Source organism: Microcaecilia unicolor, chromosome 4, assembly GCF_901765095.1.
Source record: "Microcaecilia unicolor chromosome 4, aMicUni1.1, whole genome shotgun sequence".
Classification (NCBI taxonomy): Eukaryota; Metazoa; Chordata; class Amphibia; order Gymnophiona; family Siphonopidae; genus Microcaecilia; species Microcaecilia unicolor.
In genome coordinates, this window is record NC_044034.1 from 144,401,214 (window position 1) to 144,419,074 (window position 17,861).

Below are 17,861 nucleotides of genomic sequence, written 5' to 3' on the forward strand. Positions count from 1 at the left end.
TATATAGATGGCTAAAAAGTACATGCCAAAAATGGGTTGCTAAACTAGTACTCTGCCATGAGTTGGCAGCAAATCCATTCTAGAATATGAGCATTAAGTCCGCAGTTACGCACCAAACTTTAGGAGTGTGACCAGTTATGCCATGTCTAGGAGCTGGTGTAAATGGGTGACACCTAGTTGTGGAAGTTGGACACACAAATGCAACTGTTCTATAAAGTGCACTTGAATAGTCAGAGCTTCCCAGACATGTCCCATGGCTCTGCTTTATTAACACCCCCTTTAGAGTTGCACGTGAGAGAAGTTAGATGTGCCGTTTATAGAACGGAGCACAAATCTTACATGCCCAATGCCAAATTAGCACCAAGTAGTGCTTTCACCAGTTACTGCCAATTTAGTGCCCATTAGAGAATGACATAACTGGCCCTATTCTAGAAGTGTGCATCCACTTGCATGCCTAACTTTTGGTGCCATTTATAGAATTCGGGATTAATGCTCCATGCTCCACCATGGATGGTTTTCAGTTTGAAGCAAATACCAACCAGTATGTACAACATGAAACTTGCAATAGTTGTGTTCAAGTGGTGATGATACAAAGAAAACATTTAAGAAAAATCTAATGCAAGTTCTTACACATGGAGATAATATGAGAATCGAGAGATATGTATTTCTTCGTATGGGAAGTAGGAAGCTTGAGAGTTTCAAATGGAAAGGCAACTAAAACTGGGAAATCTGCTACTGCAGAGGGAAAGAGCATGAAAACAGTATTGTTTAAATATAGATTAATTTTATAACATTTGTGTTACAGTATGAGGGTCCAATGCATGGTGTGACGCAGGCATTTGATAGGCTATTTGATGTGTGATTTCATATGCATTTTTCTCGCAACTACAAAATAAAATACAAAAGGCAAGTGGGAGGATGTTTATTTGTAGGGATGTACGTTTTGCTAATGCATCTTTATTTAGCAGATTTATATCCCACTCCAGCTACAGTAATGGGCAGATTACAGAAAGAACATAAACAGTAGTTTACATAAAAAGTATTACATATGATAATAGTATAGTAAAACAGAAGAACATTTTTAAATAATGTACTAATCATAACAGATATACTGGTTGACAAAGCTTAGTTCATTGGCTTAATAGAGGAGTAGCCTAATGCTCAGAGCAGTGAGCTGAAAACCAGAGAAGCCAGAGTTCAAATTCCACTGTAGCTCCTGTGATCATGGGCAAATCACCCTATCCCTCCATTGCCTCATGACAGCCTTGATGGTGAGCCCTCCAGGGCCAGAAATACCGATTGTTCCTGAATGTAGCTCATCTAGAGTTATAGCTGAAATGTTGATTAAAGTGTTTGTCATAACCTCTCTCTGCATTTCTTTAGTTACCTGCAGCACAATCAAATCCAAGACATTGAGCAACATGCATTTGAGGGCTTGGCTGCTCTTCACATGCTGTAAGTGAGCTCTGCTTGATACAATATTACGATCGTTATGTGTGCTAAAATAAGAATAGCCAGGTCAGACCGATGGTCCATCTAGCCTAGTATCCTGCTTCCAACAGTGGCCAATCCAGGTCACAAGTACCCAGTTAGTAGCAATACTTGATGATAATACTTGAGTTTTGCCAGATGAGGGAAAGGAGGTCACTTTGGTTCTCAAAAGTAACAGCTAAGACGGTAAGGAACCAAAGCAGCCTCCTTTTCCTCTTCTTTACTTTCCTTACAAAAAGGAAAACAGGTACAGGATCCACATCAGATGGATAGATGTACAAGATCCAGTAGGACCCCAGACATTTGGGTATGTAATAAAGGTTTTGGAAGTAAACTTTTCATCTGGTGCTCTACTGGATCCTCTTGAGTGTTCATCTAACTCCGCCCAAGCCCTATATTTTATTTATTTATTACATGTGTATCCCACATTTTCCCGCATAGCAGTAGGCTCAATGTGGCTTACAGGTTCCGGAGAGGAGAGTACCAACTCCAGGAATATATACAGAGTGGAATATAGAGTAAAAGTAGGTGCAAGGAGGCTGATAAGGTTCCGGAAAAGAGAATACGACTCAGGGACGAATATAAGTAGCATATAGAGAGAAGTAATCCCAGTGAGGCTGATAAGTCTCCGGAAATGGGACTATAGCTTCTAGTGAGCAATACAGAGTAGAATACAGGGTAGAAGTACACTTAATTAGAACTGGAGTGGTATGATATGGGTAGTGGGGGAGTATTTGTGTACAGGCTGAATATTTATGGATGGTGTTTTATATAGATACTGGCTGCCAGTATCTGTATGAATCCTTTTATTTATTTTTATTATTATAAGAGGTGTTTGTTGTTAAATATTACTGCAGAAAAATACAAGCAAGAACAGACAGCACAGCAAACATTCCTGTAAGAATAATCTTAATACAGAAATTGATCTGACATTATCTAAAAGTGCAGGCAGCTAGGAAGTTTCTATACACCAATAAAACCTCTCAATCATTAAGAGAAAGTCCTATGTCCACTCTTAATATGCTGTTGAAGACCACTCAGTGCACATTGTTGGAAATCACAATGTACCTATGACAGACTAAAACTATTGAGACTGAGTGCAAACCAGTAACTGAAAAGTAATTTCTGTTTATATTTGCAGTGATCTGAGCAGGAACCGGATTCGTACAATTCATGGTGAAGCCTTCATCAGACTTGGGTCACTGACTGTCCTGTAAGTGAATTGTTTCTAACAATGAAATATGGAATTGACAGAAAGTATTCACTGTGTTAAAAAATTTAGTTTTTATGGTGTTTGTGGATACGTTTTCTATAGTTATTTGAAAAAGTGATACAAAATAGATGATATGGGATACAATTAAAACATCTGAAAGATGTTTTTAATGAGCCATGTTAATTCTTTGTCATGCAGACAACACAGTGAACTTCAGTTGCTTTCTCCTCATCTCTCTTCCTGTCAATGAACTGTGTAGCATTTGTTTAGTAATAATCACACAATAGCGTATGGGAATGATATCCATTATATAGCTTCCCACTATTCCAGAACCTGTAGGATAGTTGTGGTAGGTGGAGATGGAGAACTGTAAAATGAGCTGAAACATACAGTCCAGTCCAGCTCCTCAGTGGATGGGCACACTTTTCAGCCTCTGGTTCTGAATGATTTGCTCCTGGTCCCGTTGGTTAACTGGTCCCCAGTTGAGTTTTGCGGGTGGCTTGAGTATGCAGAGTCATTTTTGGAGGTCTTTAGATTCCTGTCTCTGGTGCCCCGTGAATTCACTTCTTCCCTCCCTTCACCTCTCCTCTGTTTCCTGTGGAGTTTTCCTTTTTCAGCACAACAACCTTAAAATTTGAAAAAAAAGAGAGTATAGTTTTTTTCCTGGAGAGCGTGGGACAGAGTATCGGTCCTGAGTTTCTCTCTCAGCTGAGGTAAGACTTTTGGAAAGTTTGAGCATGGGGGGAGCATCCAGCAGTGATAAGTCCAACTAAAGTTTGACTTGGAACCGGTTGCAGGGCTGCAAATTCTACTTAGTGCAGGGGAGGGATCCTGACTTGCCACTTGGGACATGTGGTGAATGGCAACTCCTGCAGAGGCAGTTAAGCAGTGTTCCCGCTGTGGGACCCGTTGGCCAGTGCCCGGGTGTTGCAGTGCATTCAAGCCGGGAATTCCGTGGGATGCGGAGGAACGGTTGGTGGCATCGCACCTTCAGATTTGGCACAGCACCCAGATATGCCTGAGTCTTTGGGCTCTCCGGCAGGGCCAGTGCGCAGTTTGATGCAAGAGAGTGTGGAAATGTCATTTTGTTGGGGCCGACTGGTAGTGAGGAGCAGCCTTTAGTTGATCATGCGTGGAACACAGCTGCCATTTCCCTCAGGGCCTAACAGAGCATTCAGCTGCATTGGGATTTTTGTTTTCTCCAGAGTTTATATTGCTTACTCTAGGCCTATTTACTGAAGCAGGGACAGTCAAAGTTGCTGCAAGGTGCTTCACTTTCTTGCCGCGCTGCCCCTTCAACTCCTAAGAGATCTCGTTTAGACCTACAGGAGTAGGCAGATGAGACTATCTCTGCTTCTCCCTCCTTTATCTGATATGGCCTCGGCACATCCAGGGGAGCCATCATTGAATAAGCTGTTAGAGAAGGGAGGTGATCCAAAAGTACTGAAGTTGTTTCATAAATAGGAGCTCAGTACTCTTACTTCTGATGCACTGGCAGTGCTTTCCACTGAGGAGCCTTCTGCTTCGGCATCAGGAGTTCCATCTTTGTCAGGAGTTCTAAAGGCTTTCCCGATGCATCCTGACATTTAGGACCTGATTACAGTAGAATGGGTCTCGCCGGACGTGGGGCTGAGAGTGAGAAGAACCATGGCTCGCCTCTATCCATGAGTTCTGAAGGAGAAAGATAAATTGCAGCTTCCCAGGGTGGGCTCCCTGGTTACGGAGGTGACTAAGACCACCACCAGGGGGCATTATCCTAATAGACCTACAGGCTAGGAAGCTAGAAGGCTCGCTGAAATAAGCCTTTGAATGGCCTCTTTGGGCCTTCAAGTGCAGCTAGTGTGTGGCAAGAACATGCCTGAAGTGGCATCGGCAACACAAGACAGGCACAATAACGTCCAGCTGGAAGTGGGGTTGGCCTACTTGGTGGATGCTATTTATGACATTAAACTATTAAAACAGCATTTTTTTTGTTGCAGGTTCAGAGCTGGTTTCAGTATAATGGGGGACATAGTGCTATGATAAGTCTATGTATTTTTGATGGTTGTTTGTGATGGATGCGATTTTATTATGTGTGTATATTGTGCTCCTCTTTGGAGCACAATATACACACTTCTCAAAATTAAATTAGCTGCAGAAGTGCAGACTAATTCCATCACAAATACTGGATTTTCTGGGCATTCTATTCAATATAGCATGGGAGAGATCTTCCTCAAGGTGCACAGGAGGTTGCAGCTGGTTCAACAGTTTCGTTTTCTCAGTCAAGGCAGGCCTAGGGTCTGGGACTTATGTCCAGGTTCTGGGGTCATTGACGGCGGCGAATGAAGTGGTGCCATGGGCAAGGGCTCATATGCAGCTATTACAGGAATCTCTTCTCAACCACTGGTCACTGGTGTTGCGGAAGTACAACCTTCATCTTCTTGGCTGCTGGTCACCAGATGGAGTATGCAGTGGTGGTTGTTGCCCAGGAATTTGACTTTTGGAGCTTTCTTTCCGATGATACAATGAGAAGTGGTAGCATTCGGACTCCAGCAAGTCAAGTTGGCACAGAGCATCTGGATGGAACAGGAGTCTCTGTGGTCGATAAATCACTTAGAGCTCAGGGCAGTTATGTTATTTTGGATCTTTTAGTCCACCTCTATGTGAACAGTTCAGAATGCCTTATGCTACCGCTCCTTTTCTGGGTGAACCCTGGTCCGAATTTTCTCTGACAATACGATGGCAGTGGCTTATGAACAAGCAGGGTGTGACCTACAGCCACCCAGTAGCAGTGGAGATGGCTTCCCTCATGAGTTGGGCAGAGAAAAATCTTCCTTGCTTGTTGGCAGCTCACATCACTGGGTCCTTTAATGTGGAGATGGACTTTCTCAGCACCCCTTGGATCCAGGAGAATGGAAACTATCCAGCCATGGTTTTCAGCTGATAATTGACTGATGGGGTTCTCTTCTTCTTGACTTGATGGTGATGGATTGCCAGAGTACCCAAGTTCATCCATCGGAAAGAACCAGGCTCTATGGGGATCGATGCCCTACTGCAGCCCTGGCCGGAGACACATCTACTGTATGTCTTCTCTCCTTGGCCCATGGTAGGCCGTGTGCTGAAAAGGACTGCATTGCATCGGGGTTGAATAATTATCGTAGCTCTGGATTGGCCACAAAGTCTGTGGTATACGGACCTGATTCAAGTGCTGGATGGATTCCTCTCCAGCTTTCACAGGTACACGGCCTATTGAAGCAAGCTCCGGTGCTCATGAAGGATCCATGCACTTTGGTCTTACAGTTGGCCTTTGAAAAGGCTTGGTTGAGATGAAAAGGTTATTCTGATTTGGTCATTGCTACCTTGCTTCAGGCACGGAAATGCTCTACATCCACGGTGTATGCAAGGGTATGGCGGATGTTCCAGGGCTGATGTTCTGAGAACAAACTTCTTTTCTCTGCTCAAATTGCACATATACTAGTGTTTTTTTCAGGCAGGCCTCCAGAAAGGATTGGCGTTAGGTTCTATAAAAGTTCAAGTTGTGGTTATGGACTATTTCAGGGTCCGTCTACAGAAGACGTCTCTTATGGCTCACCCAGATATCATTCCATTCTTGTGGAGAGTGGGCTGCTTGTGACCTCTTTCGTATAATGTGTCCAGAGTGGACTCTTAATTTAGTCCTTTGGGCTCTTCAGAAGCCTCCTTTTGAGTTGCTCCTGAAGGCCTCTTTGAAAGATCTTACGCTAAAGACAGTGTTCTTGGTGGCTGTTGCATCAGCACATAGGGTTTCAAAGCTTTAGGCTTTCTTGTTGGGATGCTTTTCTTTGTTTTTTTTTTTGTTTTTTTGGAAGTGGAGGTCTCCGAAAGTGGTATCAGCATTTCTTCTCAACCAATCTGTGGAGCTTCTGCCCTTTTGCAGAGAGGAAAAAAGTTCAGTATTCTTCCTTGAAGCTTCCAGATATGCGTCGAGTCCTCATTAGATATCTGGAAGTCACAAATGTGTTTTTTGTAAATCGGACAGGCTGCTTTTTGGTAAATGGAAGCTTGGCCTCATGGCTTCCAAGACTACAATTGTTAGATGGCAGAAGGAGACTGTCGCATCAGTTTATTTGCTTGTGGGGAAGCAGGCTCCTCAGCCCTTGCAGGCTCGTTCTATGAGATGTATAGTGACGACATCCTAGGCAGTCTGCCATACTGTCTCTGAATATTTGCAAGGCAGCAACATGGTTGGCGCTGCATATCAGCAGCGCCAGGATCCTACCCACTCTAGAGATTTGCTTTTGAACATCCCACAGGTTATGGAATAATGGGAAGGACTAATGGAAAGAAAATTATCCAGGTAACACCTAATTTGTCCTGTATTTAATAAAAGAACTCACAGTTCAACCGATGCCCTTGATATTGTATTTTGCTAACAATTTGTTGATCTTGACTTTCCAGGGATCTGAGTTTTAATGAGCTGACTTCGTTTTCTGCTGAAGGACTGATTGGACTTAATCAACTTAAACTGGCAGGCAACCCTGAGCTGAGAGAGCCGCTGACCGTTAAGAACCTTTCCAGAATCCGGTATTTCCTTTGCTCATTCAACAGAACCTTTTGGCTGTATTAAAGTAACACTAAGAGAAGCACTCTGATTAAATTAGGTTAGGTTATTTTTATTTGATTATACCAAAGTCACAATATATGAGGAGAAAAAAAAACACTGAAAAATCTACATGCAATCAACTAAAAAAGAGTAAACCAACTTACTTGAAAAAAAAACCAAAAAACGGAATAATAGAGGATAAAAACCTCTGTTGACTGGTATCAATCGAATGACCCTGTGTCAGGGTGTCATAATATTTGAACCGCAGTTCAGTCTCTATCATTGGTATAAAAAAACCTCCAATAAAGCACAAAAAACATTTATTGTTAATTTTTATAGAAGAATTTTTGTTAAATATTATTGAATTTGTGATATGATTTAACTTTATTTAAACATGCTTTCACTTGAAACATAGAAAAAGTGTTGCTAAACAGCAGAACTTAGCTTAAGGTAGTTGGATGATCCCGGATGATTCCAACGGGGACCCGTTTCACACTTCCTCCGGGGATTATCCGGGATCATCCAATTGCCTTTAGGCTAAGTTCAACTGATTAGCAGCACTTTTTCTATGTTTCAAGTGAAAGCTGTTTTTGTAAGAGCATGTTTAAACAAAGTTAATCATGTCACAAATTACATTCAATAAGATTTAACAAAATTGTCTTCTATAAAAAGTAACAATAAACTGTTTTTGTTCTGCTTTGGAGGTTTTTTAGGCCAGTGATAGAGACTGTGAACTGTAGTTTGAATATTAGGATACCCTGACACAGGGTCGTTTGATACCACAGTCAACTGAGGTCTTTTTCCTCCATTATTCTGTTTTTTGGCTTTTTTCAAGTGAGTTGGTTTTTTGCTCTTTTTTTGGTTGATTGCACGTTTATTTGATTTATACTACCATTCACTGACTCACAGAACAAAGCTATTTAAAATAATAACAAGCAAAGGGCACTAGAAAAAGGATTATAATATTGCTAGAGAGAAACAAGCATTCCAACAAAGAAAAGAAATGAATATAAAAAACTATCCTATCGGCTTTTATTTTAATGGACACTTCCTTCTCCACAAACATTCGTAGCTGTGTAAGACACTTGCATCTCTTAAAGAGATCATGATAGGATAACACCTTTTGAACTTTCATGTATGACTCTCACCGTGTTTGTGTTAAGCTGGTCTGAGTATCCGTCATCGTCTCTAATTGCTTCACTCTTTGGTTTCAGGTCTGTATCAGTGCCTTATGCTTACCAATGCTGCGCCTTCTCAGACTGTGACTCCTACTTGAGTTCCAGCACAGAAGATACTAGTCAGAAGGAGCAAAACTTAATCTTAGCTCATGATCGAGGTTGGTAGTAAAACAACTTGGAGCAACATTGTAGAGGGGCATTTTCAATATGACGTCTTTGGACTTTTTTCAAAAATGGCCATTTGTAGACATTTTTGTTCTCTGTGCATCTATCTTTTAGGACGATTTTTGGAAAAAAAAATCCCAAGGGAAAAACATACAAAAACAAGCCATTGGGATGTCTGGGGTCCAGCATTTTTAGTAGCTGGCCACACAGACATCCCAGCAAAGCAGTGGGACACCCTAGGGGGCACTGCAGTGGACTTCACATAAAAGGTCCCAAGTACATATATCTAACTATTACTCCCTTATATTATACTTTCCACCACAAGTGTACCAGTTAGAGTGGAATGTGGGCCTGGGTTCCCTTCTCTACAGTGCACTGCACCAACCACTAGGCTACTCCAGGGACCTGCTTGCTGCTTTAATAGGCCTGACCATAACATCTGAAGCTGTCATAGAGGCTGGTACGAACTGTTTCTTTCACATCTTTGGGGGGTGGGGTCAGTGACCACTGGGAGAGAAAGGGGGGTCATGCCTTAATCCCGCCGGTGGTCATCTCATCATAAAGGGCACGATTGAAGCAAGTCTAGACAAAAACGTCTAACTTTTAGCCCTGGATGTTTGTGCTTTGTTTCATTATGGCAGAAAAACATCCAAGTTTTGGGAACTCCCAAAATCCCTCCCCAGACACGCCCCCTTGTGATTTGGATGCATTGCAGAGGAAGTCTGAGTTTTGAAAATCGTGATTTGGATGTTTTCAGAGAAAAACATCCAAATGCCACTTTATGCCATTTTTTAGGCGTATTTCCTCTTTGAAAGTGAGCCCCTTAGTGACCAAATTTGTATGTTGTGAGAATGCAAGTAGAGATTTATATCCGCATTAGTGTCTTATTTGTCAAATATATTGAATCAATATGTTTTCTTATGCAAGCTGTCAAAGCTTTTATAAAAATGTTTATAATGATTACAAATTGAGACCTCATTTAGAGTATTGCGTACCATTCTGGAGACCACACCTTCAAAAAGATATAAAAGGAAGGAGATGGCAGGTACTAAAATGGTTACTGGTCATTATCATAGTGTATGGGGACAGACGTAACATATCTCAATATGTAAACTTTGGAAGAAAAAACGGGAGAGGGGAAATACGAGACATGTAAATAACCTCTGTGGTATAAATACACAGGCAAGTCTCTTTCAATTGAAAGGAAGCTCAGGCATGAGGGGAGCATAGGATGAAGGTAAAAGGGGAATTCTTCATGGAAAGGGTGGTGGATTGTGCAGTGGCCTCTGGAGACAAAGACTGTATCTGAATTCAAAAAGCCTTGGGATAAGTACAGAAGATCTCTTTTTTTTTTTTTTTTTTTAAGAGACTGGGATTGTAGATGGAATTGATGAGCGGTCTGAATAGGCCAAATGGTCTTTATCTGCCTTCATTGTTCTGTATTTCTTGAAAGTAAGAGAATTCACAGTTTTTCATCTTTGAAGCAATAACTGATGTTGGACTGTCCACTACTTTTGAGCCTTCTCTTTCATACCCTAGTATTGTTTCTCCAGAAACTCCAAGGCACAATCTTGCAAGGGAGAGTCAGCCACAGGAGATTTGTTTATTGTGCATTTGTACATGTGCTGCCTCAAATCTGCCAAAACTGGACATGGCTGATCCTTAATACTGGTGCTTCTAGTTGCTTATAGCAAGAAATGGGCACACTAGGCTATGGGGGTTCCATTTTGGGGTCTTGGAAGTGGAAGGTGCCAGCATGGTGAAATCTCTATGGCCATAAGATTAAAGGACAGATAACGGGGTCATTTGCTTTAGTTCAAGTCAATGTACCAATTGTCCTCTGTACTACTGAGGATGAGTTAGTACAGTAGAGACTGGATTTTTCCAAGGAATAGACCATTAAGATAATTGGAATCTAGAGAAAACAAATCTGAAATTTTTTTTTTTTTTCAGACGATAATAAAGACAACCATTTTTGTATAATTTTTATTTAATGAATTAGGTTCCAGATAACACTTTGTTTTTCTGGATGAGCTTCTTGGATAAACAGTACTGTAGTTAATTTTTTTTTTTTGTTTAATTCAAATAAGCATAACAAAATCATGAGTTGAATGGTGGTCTTATTTAAAAGCTTATTTTTGGTGGACAGTTTGAGACTGCAACAATTTTTTCACCAAATACATGTTTGTCTCATATTTATGGTTTCTGTCAGGTACGGCTGATCTTGAGGATCTACGTGGTGATGAAGAGAAGGATCCCATTTCATCCGTGATTCATTGCAGCCCTACAACAGGTTATTACCCATTAAAGCTGGAAGCGATTATTTTCTTAATATGGAAAGGAAGCTTTTTGAAGCATCATATAGAAATTGTGGTGGCTATTTAGAAGCCCCTATTCACGATTTACACATGTGTATCAAATTAACGTAGAATTTTTGAAAGCCAGGATTTATATGTGCATGTGGTTAGGGCAGGACTGGAGCAGGAACAAATGTACATGCCCATTTCCTGTTTAAGAAGGGGAATGTGTCCATGCTGAACATTCTGATTTACAGCTCCTGGGAATGCCTAGATGTTATTAGAAGTGCTCATTTTCAGCAGCACTTTACAGCAATGATTAGGGGAGGTCACCCCCTTAATCCCCCTGGTTTTCCCCATCCCAAAATCTATTCTATTCTGTTGAATTATTGTGGGCTGTGTGTTTGAGGGCATATAGATGTGTGTGTGTGTGTGCGCGCCATTTAGAAACTTACACATCTGTGCTGGCAGTTATACATGTATGTTCTGAAATAGCATAAATAATACAAACCAGGGTTTTTTGAACTTTACAAAATTAAAAAAAAAAACCCATAATTGAATACAGGTAGAGAGCTTTATGTGACCTAAAGCTCTCTACCTGTAGTCTGTTACGTTTTTTTGATTTAGTAAAGTTCAAAAAAGCCCTGGTTTGTATTACTTATGGTTTGACTATTACCAGTGGTATAGTGGGGGATTATATATTGTATTGTTCTGAAATAGCAACATACATGTCTAAAGGTCGGAGCTTAAATGTGTATGTTGCATGTTGACCCCATTAATATGTTAGTTGACACTTGTAAAATGGATGCTTACGCTGTATGCAGCTGGTACATAAGTCCATTCCTACATGTTTTGTTTTGGGTTTGTTTTTTTTTTAGAGGCGGTTGTACTAGCTCAAACTGACACATCCCAACTTAGACATCTCAATTCTGCTTTCTATGTTCTATCTAAAATTAGGCCTTTAATAACTAGAAAATGTTCAGACAGGCACTTCAGTATAGCTAAGCTGAAATCATAGTTTCCAACAGTCACATGAGGCATATCTTTATTGATTTTTTTTTTAAACCAAAAATGGTCAACCATAAATACTAAACTAGTACAAGACAGTAACTTTGAGCCTGTCCACTGTACAGAAGTTTGCAAAGGTGCTAAAAGCATTGCAGGTCACCTTTCCTTCATTTAAGATGAAGACCTTCATAAACAGAGAGCAGATGTAGAACACATGGCAGGTTTGTACCCAAAAAAACATCTGGAAAGGACTCACCAATGAGCAGCAGGAGGCACATCTGTATTGTACTTTGACCATTTGAATCACCCTCTCACTATTTTTCAGGGCTTTAATATCTGCAAATGCTTGGCACATGAAAGTTGCATGCCCCAGCCACTTTTTTTTCTTCAATTTTTTAGAGGTCTTTTTATTTGAAGCTCAAGTCAACATTACAAAGAAAAGGCAATGTACATCAGACATAAGAAGCAAAATATACACTATGTAAAACAAATTTCTTGTTTTTAAAATGTTGCTGAATATGTCGGTCTTTAGCAAAATACTAAAACTGCTAAAACTACAGTAGCTCTGCCTTGCCTTGCTCACAAAGGGATTACATGTTCATATCTATAAACAGTACTTCTAGGAGTTATTTATCTACAGTTCAGCACCATTGGTGTTCATGGCATGCCCTGACATGTCCAGATTTCAGGAAGATATGCTGTATTGTTTATAGATTTGGACACACAATCCCTTTTCAGCAATGCAAGTCAGAGCCACTAGTGTTTAATATATCATTAAAAATTTTCAAAAATTCAAAAAAGCAGCCATATGCCACTAAGTTTTAAAAGGGCTATGATTAAAGCAAGCAACTTGGGTGTGAAACATTGATCACCAAATTCTTGTGGATATCAGAAGAACAAATAAGATGAACTTTGAGCCTGCAAATAGGTGAGATAATGTGGGGTACATATGCAGCAAATAAATAAATAAATAAATAAACTTCCAGCTTTTCTATAGTTGGATATGATCGGGCCAGTTTTCAGCCTGCTCAGTCATCAAATTAAGTGCCAATTATTTCCTAGCTTCATAGTCCTCTGGAACCCTCTAATTTCATGGGTTTCTCTCCTGTCTCCACAGGGGTGTCAGGGGTTTCAAATTCCATGGGTTCGGGAAGACCCTCCTCCTCCTCTTCCTCTGGCAGTTCCCCAGGTTGTGGGAGTTCTAAAGCCCTTCCTCCTTGTGGGCAGGTCCACTGAGGGGGGGGGGCAGTGGGGGCAAAATTCCCCAGGCTTGTCACAGGCAAGATTTTGAGGGAGCACTAGAAGTGTCTTCCTGCCTGCCTGCTTCTGGATCTCTCCCTCCCTGTTCCTGTGTGCCAGGACCCGGATGATTGCATTAATGTGATAACTCAAGTGATTTCGGGTCATCATATTAATGCAATCATCTGGGTCCCAGTACACAGGAGTAGGAGACGACAGACCGCGAGGGAGGAGCAGTCAGGTGCGGGGGTGGCAACTCGAGTGTGGGAGGCAGCAGCCCATGGGGGGAGGGGGCGCAGCGTGGCGGCAGCCCAGATGGGGGGCAGGGGGACGGTCCTGCCCTGGGCTTGGCTTTGTCTCTCGGCGGCCCTGCTTGTGGGCAGTTCCATTACAAACTGCCTGACTAACCATGGTTTTCCCAGAACATTCTTTCTCCTCCCCTGGCTGCTTAGCAACTCCTTCCTCAAGGACGCTCCCTGTTGGCTGCCAGCTTAACTGCAGTGTTTTCCTGTTCTGTCCCTTATCTTTAAAGAGTTATGGTATTTTAGAGACTTAGCTTGAGTTGGCCACCCTGCTAAAGTCCCTCCTACTTCTTCCTCACAGCACACAAGCGTAAGTCTGCATTTGCACACCTAACTTTAGGTGTGAGCACTTAAGTTAGCTCAATGGCTGGTATAAATATTCACACCTGTTGGTAGTTAGACATGTAAATGATAGCATTCTATAAATTGCATGCGCTACTGCTAGGCACTCCCCTGACCCGTCCATGTCCCCTTTGCAGTTCCATGTGACAGATTTTAAGCGTGCAATGTATAGAATACTAGTAAAAAAGGCCCGTTTCTGTATGAAAGGAAACGGGCACTAGCAAGGTTTTCCTCCCCCTCCTCACTCGCTCTCTCCCTCTGTCCCCTCCAAGTCCCACGGCCCCCTTTCCTCCCCTCCGATTTCCATAGCTTCCTCCCTTCCTCTGTCCTCCCTCTGAGTTCCAGTCCCCCCTCCCTCCCCCATCCCCCAACGTGCACATGGCCCCCCCTCCAAAATTGCCAACCCCCTCTCCCCCTCTCTTACCGGGGTCCCGGTGGCAGCATTGAAGAGCGAGCAGGCTCAGCGAGTCTGCTGAATTCCCTTCTCTTCGCTCTGACTCTGGTCCCGCCCTCATTTTCTGTTTCCGCAAGGGCGGGACCAGAGTCAGAGCGAAGAGAAGGGAAGGCAGCAGACTCGCTGAGCCTGCTCATTCTTCAATACTTCCGCCGGGACCCCGGTAAGAGGAGGAGGAGGAGGGCGGTAGGTAGCCTCCTGCACGCAGGGACGCCGCTTCCGATGTTTTCTTTTTCCGTTTGTGTTTCAGCTGTTCCTGTGGTCCCGCCCTGAAGGGCAGGACCACAGGAACAGCTGAAACACAAGCGGAAGAAAAGGCTGTCAGTAGCGGCGTCCCTGCGTGCAGGAGTTATGAACTTTTAAGCAGGTGGCTGTTATGAAGGGGAGGGCGAGAGAAGGGTGGAGTGGGAGTGGGGTCCTGAAACGTCAGAAGGGGGTTTGGGGGAGTGTTTGCGGCGCCATTACCGTTGTTGGAGCTCCAGCAGCACTACCAGTAGTTTTCACCTCTAACGTTCTGTTTTGCCTGTGTCCGTAGTTGGTCTGCTGGGATCTCGTCATAATGTGGCCAGTGATGTCAGTCTGTTCTAATGTGCCTAGCAGACCAACTCCGAGGGAGCCACGGTCCCAGGCAGGTTAGAATGTTGGAGGTGATAATTATTATATAGGACAAACTAAAGGCATTTATGTGCATAACTGTTAATTAGTGCCAATTGGCACCAATTATAGCCAAGTTAATGCCAATTAGCAGCTAATTATTAAATTAGGTGTGCGACTTATTCTATAACTTGTGTGTGCAACTTTGCACACCAAGGGGGTGCTATTCTATAAGCCATGCTTAAAGTTAGGCGCGTTTATAGAATAGCGCTTACGCCCTTAGGCGCGGCCATTTGCACCAACTGAAACGTGGTTTTGCATGTTAAGCACAAAAATGTGTGTGCAAGATTATAGTACGAGGGGGAAATTGTAGATAACTGTGCTGTACTTTTCTTGTACTGTAGCTTTCTATCTTATATCTTGTTTCTTTTAACATTCCAGGAGCTTTTAAACCATGTGAATACTTGCTGGGAAGCTGGATGATTCGTCTCACCGTCTGGTTTATTTTTATTGTGGCATTGTTCTTCAACATGCTTGTCATTTTAACCATATTTGCACCATGTTCACCACTGTCTTCCTCAAAGCTCTTTATCGGTCTCATTGCTGTCTCAAATTTATTTATGGGCATTTACACTGGTATTCTAACTTTCCTGGATGCAGTTTCTTGGGGCCGCTTTGCTGAATTTGGCATCTGGTGGGAGACTGGCAGTGGTTGCAAAGTCGCTGGGTTTCTCGCTATTTTCTCATCACAGAGTGCCATTTTCTTCCTGACTTTGGCAGCTGTCGAACGAAGCTTGTCCGCAAAGGATATCATTAAGAAGAAGGAAAGCCATTGTCTAAAACGGTTCCAGATTGCTGCACTGTTTGCTTTCTTATGCTCTGTGTGTGCAGGGTGTCTGCCACTTTTCCATGTAGGAGAGTTCTCAGCTTCCCCACTGTGTTTGCCTTTCCCCACTGCAGAAACCCTTTCTTTAGGTTTTACGGTAGCCTTGGTCTTGCTGAACTCATTAGCTTTCCTGCTAATGGCTATACTATACACTAAATTATATTGCAACCTGGAGAAAGAAGACGTTTCTGAAAGCACACAATCTGGCATGATTAAGCATGTTGCTTGGCTTATTTTCACAAATTGTATTTTTTTCTGTCCTGTTGCATTTTTCTCATTTGCCCCACTGGTTACAGCAATCTCCATTAGTCCTGAAATCATGAAGTCTGTTACTCTGATATTTTTCCCCTTACCGGCTTGCTTGAATCCAGTGCTGTACATTTTCTTCAACCCAAATTTCAAGGAAGACTGGAAGTCACTGAAGCGACACATTACTGGAAACAGTGGATCTGTGGTAGCGGCCATTAATGCACAAAGTGACCAAGTGACACAGGATTTTTACTACGACTGTGGCATGTATACGCATTTGCAGGGTAACATCACTATATGTGACTGCTGTGAGTCTTTACTTTTAACCAAACCAGTGCCGTGCAAACACTTAATAAAGTCTCACAGTTGTCCTACACTGGCTGCAGCGGCTTGTCACCGGTCAGATGGCTACTGGCCAGACAGTGGCACTCAGTCTGCTCATTCTGATTACGCAGACGAAGGCGACTCATTTGTATCAGACAGTTCTGACCAGGTTCAAGCCTGTGGCCGTGCATGTTTTTATCAAAGCCGAGGATTTCCATTAGTTCGTTATGCTTACAACATACCAAGAATGAAAGACTGAAATAATTTGTTCTGTATTTATCCTTCAAAAACTATAAAAGCTGATAATACAGAGCTATTCCCAACAGTCACCTCAGAAGCACTTTTTGGTGGTCACCGTCCATGATGCCTATATGAAAGGACATGAATGGTAGATTTCTTGAGCCATATGCTTGTTAAAAACAAAAAAAAAAGTTGCCCTGACTGTAAATTTTTATACCAAAATTTGTAATCTGGTATTTTTTACTCTTTAGAAACAATATGTTCCTTTTTTTATACAGCCGTGTCATTTTAAATCTGTTCTATGTTGTGCTCACAGTATATCATATCTTTCTACTGTTAGGTGCACGATGCATCCTAATTTTGCATTAAGCACAAAAGCTGGCGATTTAAAAAAAAAATATTTTTCAGATTAAACTATTTTATTTTTAATGCCACTTTCCTCAATAATGATCTTTTTGCTTTTCTTGTAGAGATAATCTCAGGATAACTTACTGCAGGGCCAAAAAAGGGAATATTTCAGCAAAGTAATAAACTGTGAGAACAATAAAAGCATAGTATATTTATGAAACTTTTGATTTATGTATCAGATTAAGCTTTGACTTTTCTTAGGATAGACAACTTTGCTTAAATACAAAGATACCAACCCTGAAATGTGCAGATTGTATCAGTCAACAACAGAAATAGCAGTGGGAAGCATAGAAAAGAAAATCACTTTAGTGGCTGCATGGCACTTTGGTGAACCCAGAATCACCATTTTCAGTATTACCTAACTGGATCACACTAGGAAAATGAATTTGAGAATATTCGATATCTTCACAGCAATGCTAAGAGGATATGATGGTGACAGTAAAATCATTCTTAAGGGATTTGTCTGATAAAGCAAGCTGTAGATGGTCCCTTTTAACTGCACTGGGACCTGAGAGCTCTACATCCTTTACCAGGTCAATAGAAAATGAAAGATACTCGATTATATAGCCAAGACATTTTTTTGCTGAACTTCCATCGTTTGCATTAGTACATACCCCTTAAAAAGATGGGTGTCATGATCAAATTTTAAAAGTGGTAACTATAGATAATGGGTCTGGGTCTCGGCTGTGGCATTTATATTGACCTGAAGATGTACTGTGGCTTATCAGTGAAATTTTGCTGACATTTTTTGTAGGTAAATGGAAACTATTAACATTCAGAAGTTGTTTTGAAAGGAATAAACCTTAACGCATGTGATCAAACTGAACACTGGTGCCACTGTATAAAACTTAAACCAGATATTCTGTGCCACTGTACACAAATTATCAGCGCTATCCATTCAGCGGCTGAG

General features: G+C 41.8%; 1 protein-coding gene across 1 annotated transcript in view; it reads left to right on the plus strand.

The window, feature by feature from the left end:
- Positions 1–17,496, plus strand: part of LGR4 (leucine rich repeat containing G protein-coupled receptor 4) — a 151,682-nt gene extending 134,186 nt beyond the window's left edge. The window contains exons 13-18 of the mRNA XM_030200692.1: positions 1,384–1,455; positions 2,633–2,704; positions 7,121–7,246; positions 8,480–8,601; positions 10,821–10,901; positions 15,286–17,496. Coding sequence (XP_030056552.1) covers positions 1,384–1,455; positions 2,633–2,704; positions 7,121–7,246; positions 8,480–8,601; positions 10,821–10,901; positions 15,286–16,562 — 1,750 coding nt within the window. The 3' untranslated portion in view covers positions 16,563–17,496. The remainder of the gene's footprint in view (positions 1–1,383; positions 1,456–2,632; positions 2,705–7,120; positions 7,247–8,479; positions 8,602–10,820; positions 10,902–15,285) is intronic.
- The last annotated feature ends 365 nt before the right edge of the window (positions 17,497–17,861 follow it).